General features: G+C 39.3%; 1 protein-coding gene across 2 annotated transcripts in view; it reads left to right on the top strand.

Moving 5' to 3' along the window:
• The window catches only part of LOC124711192 (scavenger receptor class B member 1), a 685,541-nt gene that overhangs the window by 649,995 nt on the left and 23,195 nt on the right, over positions 1-12,351 (top strand). For both annotated transcript variants that reach the window (XM_047241121.1, XM_047241120.1), the window contains 3 exons: positions 6,432-6,573; positions 9,844-10,050; positions 10,604-10,830. In XM_047241121.1, the coding sequence (XP_047097077.1) occupies positions 6,432-6,573; positions 9,844-10,050; positions 10,604-10,830 (576 nt within the window). The remainder of the gene's footprint in view (positions 1-6,431; positions 6,574-9,843; positions 10,051-10,603; positions 10,831-12,351) is intronic.

Raw genomic sequence — 12,351 nt, 5'->3', positions numbered from 1 at the left:
TTGCTGTTCCAACAGGACAATGCACGTCCGCATCTATCCCGTGCCACCCAACGTGCTCTAGAAGGTGTAAGTCAACTACCCTGGCCAGCAAGATCTCCGAATCTGTCCCCCATTGAGCATGTTTGGGACTGGATGAAGCGTCGTCTCACACGATCTGCACGTCCAGCACGAACGCTGGTCCAACTGAGGCGCCAGGTGGAAATGGCATGGCAAGCCGTTCCACAGGACTACATCCAGCATCTCTACGATCGTCTCCATGGGAGAATAGCAGCCTGCATTGCTGCGAAAGGTGGATATACACTGTACTAGTGCCGACATTGTGCATGCTCTGTTGCCTGTGTCTATGTGCCTGTGGTTCTGTCAGTGTGATCATGTGATGTATCTGACCCCAGGAATGTGTCAATAAAGTTTCCCCTTCCTGGGACAATGAATTCACGGTGTTCTTATTTCAATTTCCAGGAGTGTATATTCAGGATATTAGCCTGCTTCGAAATAAGCCTTCGATTCTTTTTAATGTTTTGGGGTTAAGCATAATTGAGGAATTGACTTTCTTAGTTTACAACCGTTAATTCTTTATGTAACGCGATTAATAATTTACAGGTACAAATCAGCGTTTTGCTTTACGAGTGCTGGTGCACTATTCCAAAAAAGTAATAAAAAATAACATAAAACGAAAACCTAAATATCACCGCCACTTTTCAACTATATGAAATTTAAATGATCAAGCAAAACTCAACTACTTCAGGCGTTGACTTAGCGACCCACCAGAGAATTTGCGTGTTCTCTAATAAATGTTTCTAGACTTCTCGTTTAGGGACAATGGGAAAAGATTTCAAATTCTCAGTAAACAGCATATTGTTCGCCACTAATATCTGTTGCGAAGGCCGACCTTTCTCTTTACTGTAGACTACACATACAGCAAATTCAACGAGATTTCCGCAATTTCCTATAATACGACGCTCACGCTGAGTCGCACAATACCAACCCAGTATCGTTAAGTCACTGTTCCTCAGCGCTTGCGTACACCTTACCACAATACCACAATAACACAATGCAACGCTGTAATCCCTTAGTGTGTGCTTTAATTCTCAACCACAAAGCAATGACTTCGCATTGATTGCGCGGCCCCTCCCGCCGGAGGTTAGAGTACTCTCTCGGGCAAGGGTGTGTGTGCTGTTCTTAGTTTAAGTTAGTTTAAGCAGTGCGTAAGTGTAGGGACCGATGACCTCAGCAGTTTGGTCCCTTAGGCATTCACACACATTTGGACTTGGCGTGAACACGTCTCTTCGCATACATCATTCACCGGAAAAACTCACAAAATTATCGAAACACAGTTCGACTTCCATCACAGGGCTATAAAGCAGCACAACGTACCATTAGCCACACATAGGAGAAACTAATTTCACACTTCAGTGAATCGGAACTTTTCCTGTACCTGGCGAGTCTACACTCCACCAAAATTGGCGAAATAATCTTTTTCTACACAAGCCAATACTCTTCTCAAAATATCTATCCAAACGACTTAAAACTGCTTTGAACATACTTGAGTCCTATCCCCACTGCAGACTAGTTCACATATCGTATGTACGAGCTGATCTCATCACACTCTTGAGATAATCTTCTCGAGGGTCACTACTCGAACAATACTCGGATAGTACTACTGAAAATCTAAATCGACAAGCCAAGAACCATTCTCTACGAACAAACATATCACGTTAATTCTCTTGAAGCTTATCCTATAGGACTATGATACCACTAAATTGCGTGTGATACGTGGCGTACAGATGCGGCAGACGTGTTATTCTTTCTTCCGCATAAATAATAAAAAAAACCTCTCCACTTTAAACCACATAAAGGAAAGTCGTGTAAGTCGCTGACTTGACAGGATACAGCTTTTCCCGACCATCAAGTGTCACATATTTACAACATTTCAACACAAAATATAACAAAACGATATAAATAGCACATAAAAATCGATAAGTTGAGGCGATGCAAGCAAGTGATGCCTTCCCCGCCCCCCCCCCCCCCCCCTCCGAAGATAGTTTGGCATGTTACACTATCCATTTCGACCTGTCCCCAGCCATGTTCATTGGCACATATAGCCACTGCAACACATTTCATTAATGTGGGCAAATACTACTCCAATACACCTGTCATGCAGAGCAGGTTACACATCAGTAGCTTAAAATCATTTGCCCCTGACGTTCAGACCACCATGCAACGCAGGTCGATAAAGAAAGCCAGTACTACTCCAATACAACACGCCTGTCTTGCAGGGTAGCTTATACATAGGGGCACAGAAAACCGTATCTTGCCATTCTAACACATACAATGCCATGCAAAGCAGGTCTGTGTAATAGGCCAATGCTATTTCCACACAACATGCCTGTCATGTCAGTGGCTGGGAAAACACGTTTTTGGCTGTTTCTCTGCTCCTGTTGGAGCTTGGAGGTTATAAACCACGTAGTATTGATACTCGTGAGACCTACTCTTTCTGTGCCAAATTTGGCTGAAATAGATTCAGAGGTTCGGGATGAGGCCTCTCTCAGATATTATTAATACTTTAATTTTTCTAATCATCCTAATACTACTGTTATATGAACATTTGCTTTTTATGAATTATTTTCTAGCTTTACTTCATAACTCATTGGACAATTTCAATTCAATTGTATGATGATCTACCTTCAGGTCATTAAATCAGAGAGGTAGTAGCATCTATATTTCTAGAATGGAATTTTCACTCTACAGTGGAGTGTGCACTGATATAAACTTCCGGGCAGATTAAAACTGTGTGCCGGACCAAGACTCGAAGGCAAAGGTCCCGAGCTCGAGTCTCAGTCCGGCACACAGTTTTAATCTGCCAGGAAGCAGCATCAATATTGATACTAATAAGATTTACTTCGCATATGATAGCGAAATATCTCTTAGGAACATATTAAAGTAATCTACCAAAAAGTTATTGCTCATTTACCACCCATCAAATTTAGTTCTGATGTATGACACATTTTCAAATTCCCTGAACTAGGTATGGTAAATGAAAAATGGTCACTGTAGAATTTTACTCCCTCATGTATAAATTTCTGCAGATACACATGAACGGAATCAAAATACCTCAGCAACTTTGCAATTGCAGTGCAACAAAACTTTTTTGCGGCTTGTACAAGAATAATTGTTTCTTATTGATAGTTGTTTCTCTCCTCAGTCGATGTGACTGGTTTTTTTGTGGCTTGTACAAGAATAACGATGTGACTGGTTTCTTTGCGGCTTGTTCAGGAATAATCGTTTCTTATTGATAGTTGTTTCTCTCCTCAGTCAATGTGACTGCAAAATGGTTAAGGTTGACCACAGAGCCTAACTGTTCACAATTCACATTAAAAGATGATTATTAACATTTAAATATCTTATTGACTTATTCTGAAACATGTCATTAACACTTTATTACCAGCCTAAAGTTGGTGCCGGCTGCGGTGGTCTAGCGGTTCTAGGCGCTCAGTCCGGAGCTGCGCAACTGCTACGGTCGCAGGTTCGAATCCTGCCTCGGGCATGGATGTGTGTGATGTCCTTAGGTTAGCTAGGTTTAAGTAGTTCTAAGTTCTAGGGGACTGATGACCATAGATGTTAAGTCCCATAGTGCTCAGAGCCATTTGAACTAAAGTTGGTACTTTCAATGAACAGAAAAGTACGGTACTTTGGAGTACAGTTGCACCAATGTACCAATTTTGTTCACAACATTTTATAAAGAAATCCATATCTAATGTTCCAAAATGTATGTACCTCTATCCTTCCTTTCTTTTTGTCCTCACTTTTACATATTTCCCACAGATTTTTCAAACCATCTTTCCAAGAGCCAATTCTCTGTGAATTAGGTCTGGCAACACAATGGTGGGGCACAAGCACTCTAATACCATAACGCATTTCTCAAATATCTGGAAACAGCAAAGTGGTGGATTGTCCACCAGAAGGTACAGGTAACTTGCAGGATGCTGTCGGCAAACAAACAAATGTTTGAGACAGTACATTGCTGTATAGTTGGCTGGTGAGAGAAATGACAGCATGTCAGATTCTCAGTATCATTCTTTGTAAATGTCTCTCACTGGAGAATCACTCTACTGTATTCCTGAAAGAGGTAAAGTTGACAATCAGCACGTATCACAGTAATAAAGTAATTCAGTACCAGCTGTAAACTAAATATGAAACTGGTTGCTAAGCCTAGCAGTTACCACACCACAGCCATGCCGAACAACATAAACAAAGAGTATAAAGAGCTCTTCACAAAATTTGCACTTAAAGGTTGGTCTATGAGCAGCATGAATGTGTGTCATCTGCATTGCATACTTTGATGTAATAGAATTGTTAATTTTTGTTAATGTACCCTACATCAGCTTAGCAACAGTTTTATGGTAGATGTGGCACATGATATTGACAGGTTTGAAGGGAGAGTGAACATGTAGTTATAGCTAAGATATGCCCTGCAGTTCCATAGTTTCATGATCCCTTGCATGAAAATACTATTACCATTCTCAATCCTCCACATTAATTTCACTACTATCAAGATGTAGGGAAGTATAGAACCTCATGCTGCTTTGGGCATATTTTTACCTTGCCATCCACATGTACCAACTCCAGGAGAGATTTGTTCCATGTTTTGAGCAACCACAAGTGTGTTCCTGTGCCTAGGCTAGTATCTACAGAGAGTAGCAATACATGAACATGGGTGGTGAGTTCTGTACCTCATAACAAGTTGGCAGCTGTGTATTGTATGGTATGGTTGGTTCACTGGTTTTCATTGTCCAGCATTGGCTTTTGGAGTGATTTGCTCCCTCCTTCCTTGTTCCAGTTGCAAATGGTGAGTGCAAATGATGATTGCTAGTATAACTCAGTGTCAACTCAAATTTTCCTCATGTTATATGTATATGCAAGAGGTAGCAATACACTGGTTGACTCTTGTAGGAAATTACAATCTTGGAATTTTAAGTGTCTGTCACAGGAGTTGAATGAGCATCTCTGTGGCCTTTTCACATTGCCCTGCTTTTGATGTTGTGTATTTCTTCCATCAGTTCTCTCTAGTAAGCTTCATCCTTCAATGATAGAGTATTCTTCCACTGATTCTCTGTCTAGCATGTGCATTTGCTACGGTCATTTTATGTAGTCATTCCACTTTAAATCACACTGTATGCATTTAATGAGTGTGACCATTTTCCGGTGATTATTGTTATCTGTGCTAACAAACAATAACAAGTATTTCTGTCTAACTCTGTCCTATATGTTACATTTATTTATGTTGGAGGGTCAACTGCATGTCCCTTCACTAAGCATTCATCTTCTGTATTCCATTTTTATGTGATCCTAGTGTTCTGATTTATCTGTACAAATCAGCATCATCAGTGAACAGCTTTTCATTTATCCACTAGGATATATAGGCATGTATCAAATAACATTTGACTTGTTAAAAATATTTGTAATATCTCTTCACCCAGAAAAATAGTGATACAGGCTTAATGAAATACCAATGTTTTTGTAACAACATTAGTCAGTAAAGAACTTCTTTATTTTTGTGAAACAATAAAATAGGAAATCTGTAAAACATAAATTCCTTTGTTGGTCTAACAGTAAATATCGAGGTTAAAAGTAGACTGTATGTGGGGATTTTATGCTGTCGTTATGACCAACTGAATGATGTGTCATCTGGAAACTAGCACCAAAAAACGATATGTGATGTATACGCCATTCTTTAGAGAGTGGAAAGAGGAATAACTTCCATGTGATGGATCATTGAAACAGCTGCAAGAGCATAAAAATCTGCATATTAAGTGTGTGTTTACTCTAGAACTTGTTGGATTTACAAAAGAGTTATATCACTAAATTTTTCTCACCATAGACCAAAAAACACAGTTCCATTTTTAAGGAAATATTTTCATTGAAAAAGCTTTAATTATGTTGGACAGACACTACTGACACTTTGTTAAATGATGTAAAAAGCTTGACACATTAAGTTAAATTTTTAAAAGTAAAATGAAACCTGTTCTCCTTGAATGCTCGTCTAATCCATAGAATGTTTTGTTATTTACATTGAATATTGTAAGTGATATGGATTGAATCTAGGCTAGCAGTGCTAATCAGTGTGGGCTCATGTACTGAAGTGTCTTACATTGCTGTCCTGGACTTATTTCAAATCATAACATGCTGTAGATGACACTCTGAACCATCATACTTATTCTAAGTATTCAGTACAGAGATGTTTATTAACTGAAGTTTCCTTGTTTCCTCTCTTTAGATGTGTGGAATCTGCCATTTCATATGTGAACTTGTATTTTTTTGGTTCCTTCTCTACTCCATAATTAACTGTGTTGTTTACTTATCAATAAGACATAATGTTGTGAGACATTGTGTCTCTTAGCATCTTGTTACAGTTTGTTTCATTTGATTTCCAGACAACACTGGGAGAAGGTGAACCTGGAATTCAATGACAATGACACTTTGACATTCAACCAGCGCAAAGTGTTTAAGTTTGATGAACTGAATTCTGCTGGCAGTGAGGAGGATATGGTTGTGGTTCCCAACATACCCATGCTGGTGAGTTAAACTTTAAGTATTGTGCACGTATCAAGATAAACACCTTTCAATAATGGAAAATCCGGATGGAATGTCAAAATATTGTGAAAAGGATAGTTGCTACTCAATGTGTGCAGATTTGCAGACAGCCACAACTACAAAAAAACTGTCAGAAAATGAGCTTTCAGCCAACAAGGCCTTTGTTGCAGACAGAACATAGAAAAACATACGCACGCAAATGCGACTCGCACACATGACCACAGTCTCTGGCTGCTGAAGCCACTCTGCAAGCGGCTGTGCGTGATGGGAGATGCAACCATGTGGTGGGAGTAAGGAGGTGGCTGGGGCAGGGAGGGGGAAGGATAGCCCAGTAGAGTGGGGCACAGTAAAGTGCTGCTTTTGGGAGCATACATAGGTGAGGTGAAGAGAGGTAGGGTAACCAGATACTAGTCAGGAGGTTAGATGGAAAGCAAGGGGGGAGAGGGTTAGAGTAAAAGGAGAGAGGTGAAATGACTTTGCGTGCATTGGTGGAATAGAAGACTGTTCAGCACTGAAATGGGAACAGGGAAGGAGATAGGTGGCAAAAGGACAATGAGGCCACAATGGTTATGGGAACATAGGATATATTGCAGGGAGAGTTCCCATCTGCGCAGTTCAGAAAAGCTGGTGTTGGTGGGAAGGATCCAAGTGGCACAGGCTGTGAAGCAGTCATTGAAATGAAGAATGTTGTGTTGGGTGGTGTGCTCAGTAATAGGGTGGTCCAGCTGTTTCTTGACCACAGTTTCAGTAGCCATTCATGCAACATATGGACAGAAAGATTGTTTGTTGTCAAGCCAGCATAGAATGCAGCACAGTGGATGCAGCTTAGTTTGTAGATCACTTGACTGCTTTCACAGGTAGCCCTGCCTTTGATGCGATAGGTGATGCTTGTGACTAAACTGGAGTAGGTGGGGGTGGGAGGATGTATGGGACAGGTCTTGCATCTAGGTCTACTGCAGTGATATGAGCCATGAGATAAGGGATTGGGAGAAGGGGTTGGGTAAGGATGGACAAATATACTGTGTAGGTTCGGCGGACGACGAAATATCAATGTAGGAGGGTTGGGATGGGTAGTTGGTAGGACGCTCATCATTTCAGGGCACAATGAGAGGTAGTCAAAACCCTGGTGGAGGATGTAATTCAGCTGTCCAGTCCTGGATAGTACTGAGTAAAGAGAGGAATGTTTCTCTGTGGGCAGATAGTGGGACTTTGGGAGGTGGTGGGTGACTGGAGAGATAAGGCATGGGGCAACAGTTTGTACAAGGTTTGGAGGGTAATTATAGTCTGTAAAGGCCTTAGAGAGACCCTCAGTATATTTTCAGAGGGACAACTCATCACTATAGATGTTATAGCCATAGGTGGCTAGGCTATATCGAACGAACTTCTTGGAATGGAATGGGATGGGTTACAGCTGATGAAGTGGAGGTATTGATAGTAGTTGGTAGGTTTCATATGGGTGGAGGTCCTGGTGTAACCATCTTTCGATGTGGAGGTAAACATTGAGGAAAGTGGCTTGTTTGGTTGAGGTGAAGTGAATGGGATAGAACGTGTTGAGGTTCTGAAGGAATGTGGACAGGGTGTCCTCATCCTCAATCCACATCATGAATATGTCATCGATGAATCTGAAATAGGTGCAGGATTTGTGATTCTAGGTGTTCAGGAAAGATTCGTCTAGATGGTCCATGAATAGGTTGGCATGGGATGGTGCCATGCAAGTGCCCATAGCCATACACTGTATTTGTTTGTCGGTAATGCTCTGTGTGTGTGTGTGTGTGTGTGTGTGTGTGTGTGTGTGTGTGTGTGTGTGTGTGTGTGTGTGTGTGTGTGTGTTCAATCTCCAATGAATGCCTTGTTGGCCAAAAGCTCATTTTCTGTTCTGACAGTCTTTTTGTTGTGCCTATGTGCAACTCAGCATCTCTGCTATATGGTGATAAACACCTTTCACCTTCAAGCACACGTTAATAATACTATAACTTCATCACAATTGGCAGATGGATCACTCTTATTTTGAGAGCATAGACTTTTAAATTCGACAAAGCTGTTGTTCCTACATCCACCCTTTCTCCCCCAAGATACAAAGGTCGCGTTGCACATCTATTCTAAGTTAAGGCATTTCAGGGTTATTAGACTGTAGTCATATACTGGAATATTTCAGCATATACAGTATTTTGTCCACGGGACAAAAGGAGTTAGTTCAATATTTTTATGTTAATGGGTGGGGAAAACTATCTAGCAACATGTTTTCCATTACTATCTGATGCCAGTTCTGCATAGTGTGGGATTTTTCTGTTGTGTGTTAAAATACATAATTTGGAGCTGGACACATATCTAAAGTTGAAGAATTTCTGTAAAATATAATTACATGAAAAGTAAATAAAAGAACAGTTATAATTAGAGAAATGCAAATGATTATTAAAAAGTTACAGAATATGGCCCCCTTCTACTTTTTGTGAGGTGGCACAGTGCTCGCTTTGAAAGGGCATGATCAATTTCTTCCCCCATCCTTTAAGCAATTGGAGCTTGTGCTCTCTCTCTAGTGATCTCAATATTGACACAATGTTGAACCCACCCTTTCTCCTTTCTTTCCTTCCTCCCATTTTCTTTAACACATCCATGTCCACTGCCAAATCCTGTAGTATCCATAGAATACATATGTCCTTTCTTGATGTTATCCACAGGATACAAATTATTAATTGATTAATGGGAATGATAGTAGATAAAATCCCTACACTTAGAATACCACTGATATTACTATCTCTCAAGGCCAAATGAGGACCATACTCTTACCTTTTATGTAATTCTTTCTCCACCATGATCAATTTTCTTATATGCATAGCCTGATAGCGTGTGATGTCTTTTTCATTTACCAGATTTAAACAAATGAAATTTCTGTTAATGTTTCATTATTTCAATTAACGGGCTTTTTAAGCTATACAACTGAACTGCACCCAAGAACTTTTATTGCTTCACCCCTGCAATGTTGCTAGGGCATAAACAAATGCGGTGAAAATTTATGTTGTCTTTGCAGTCCATAGACTATTAGTTACTTAGACATAACTTGCATATGCAGCTAAATATCAAGTGAAAGAAAACCAATCTGGTCATTCACTGATAATTTGATTGTTTGGTTCATTCAGAATTTTCCATTTTTGTAAAACAAAAAATACTTTAAAAGTTGACATACTTTCAGAGCCTTATATTGGTATGTTCTTGTTTGTAACAACTTCATATTTACTCTCTTATCTGCAACAGAGTGCAACATCTCAGAGCAAGCATGCAGCACGTTTCTTGCGACTGGCCATGGCCTCCATAATGGACATCTTGAAAATAAAACCTTTTGTAGAAGTGTCTGTGGCCCAGCTACTTTGGGGTTATGAAGACCCTTTGCTCAAACTTGCAAAGGATGTTGTCAGCAAAGAACAGAAGCTTCCATATGAAGAGTTCGGACTTCTGTATGGGGTGAGTATTTTATTTATGACACTAAAAGTTTTCACACTTCAATTTTTTTTATAGATAAGCATTTTTCAAACAATTATTTTAAGGTTAATTGTTCCATTTATGCATTCTACACAAAAGCAGAAAAGTGGTTAGAAAGCACCAGTTAGTCTTACAACAATAACTGCTCACAAATACTGCTGGTCTGCTTTTAACTTTATACTCTAAACAGTGCATATCCAAACAAAAGCATATCCATGACATGAGCCGAGTGAGAAGGAGGGGGGGAGGTGAGGGGGGGGGGGGCGCAGAACATGACTTCATATAACTTTCGTGGAAGAGGGAGGCGTAGAGGAAACAAATCACAATCTCATATAGAATAAAAATCAAAACTATTGGATAAACCATATTTATTAATTGCTGTACATCCAAATGATACCACTGTATAATCAGTACCTGCATAATTACACCACTTGCCACATAGTAAACCACATGGTAGCTACTCTGTCTGCAAATCCTTGTGATTATTCCAGTAATATATTATCATTATTCTAACACAGGTAATAAAATGTTTCAGAAAAATGGTACAGCAAAGGACAATGTAACAGTCTTCACAGGTGGTGATGACATCACACATTATGGCTTAATTGATACATTCAATGGCCGTACTCATCTGCCGCACTGGAAAACTGAGGAATGTAACAGACTTAATGGTAGTGATGGATCAATTTTTCCTCCACAAATTACAAAAAGTACAACTCTCCATGTTTATGACAAAGATCTATGTCGGCTGCTACCTCTCAGGTAAATATCATTTTTGTTATTGGTATCATGTGCTAACACAACTAGTATGACCTGCACTTTAATTATATGTTTTGCCAGTGCTGGGAATCAAATAATGAATGATGATAAATCTTTATGGTCTAATGCTGGAATTTCTATAACAAATAACACAATGTTTCATTTGATAGCTTTTTATGTACATGCATTTCACAACTTAACACATTTTGGCATCTATCATCAGAATTACATTTAACAGGACAAATGAAGCATTGTATTAATTAGTGATGTTTTGACTGTGAACTTTAAATGAGAGGAAATCTGATTTTTTATGCAAGCACAGCAGCATAAACACTTTTTCTAATTATTGACATTATTGAAGTAATAGACGTAAAGCTCCTTCACTAACAAGTCACAGTATGGAAAGAAGCACTACCTAAAATCTATAAACATGTATCTGAGACAATTGCTCATGAAATTAAATGATTTTTACTGTGAGGAAGGTCAAATGAGAGATTGACCACAATGACATCAGAGACCTATCTTACTGTTCAGAGACCGAGTGAGGTGGCGCAGTGGTTAGCACACTGGACTCGCATTCGGGAGGACGATGGTTCAATCCCATCTCCAGCCATCTTGATTTAGGTTTTCCGTGATTTCCCTAAATCGTTTCAGGCAAATGGTTCCTTTGAAAGGGCACGGCCGAGTTTCTTCCCAATCCTTCCCTAACCCGAGCTTGCGCTCCGTCTCTAATGACCTCATTGTCGACGGGACGTTAAACGCTATCCACCACCACCACCACTGTTCAGAGGTCATAATTTACATGAAAGGTGCATAGCATATTCCTTATACCAAAGTTATAAAAAAGAAGTATACATTAACTCTTTTCATATAGTGAACATACTTTCTACAGTTGCACTCTTATTATTCTTATGATTGGTGCAAGAGTGAAACAGGTCCTTCTACAGCACTAGATATGTTTTAAGGAAAATGTTCTACTTGTTATTCTGTATTGCCTTCATCCTTCATATGGTACTCACTGCTACTGAAGATTGGCAATATTTTCCATAAATGTAGTTCAGTAAGTATATCTCTGATAGGCCTTAGGTGTATTTCTTGTAACAGATCAGCAGATTTTGAAAATAACTTTTTTGGATTTCACTATAATGTTAACTATGTTCTACACTGAGAAAGGACAGTCATTAATGAAACACATTGAAAGGAAAACAGCTAACTTATGGAAAACTTCAAAGATTTTATTTGATGTTAATGAGATTATTAATGAACTTCACATTCAAAAGTTAGTTAGCTACTTGACAGATGGTGACTGTTATAGGTGTCACATTTTCTAATGTTAAAATATTGAATTGTGTATGCATATGAATTTTCTTTCAACTAAATTGAGGAAATTCTTCAACACAAAAGCTGGCAAAAGGGCAAGAACATTGTTGTCCATTAGTGTACATAAATAAATCCTCAATCTTTAAAAGTTCACTCGAATACTGATTGTTGCTTATATAGTTTGTGGAGTTTTTTCCTCTATGT

Source organism: Schistocerca piceifrons, chromosome 8, assembly GCF_021461385.2.
Source record: "Schistocerca piceifrons isolate TAMUIC-IGC-003096 chromosome 8, iqSchPice1.1, whole genome shotgun sequence".
NCBI classification, from domain to species: Eukaryota; Metazoa; Arthropoda; class Insecta; order Orthoptera; family Acrididae; genus Schistocerca; species Schistocerca piceifrons.
Note: the sequence above shows the minus strand (reverse complement) of the source record. Positions and strands in the feature narration are given on the sequence as shown.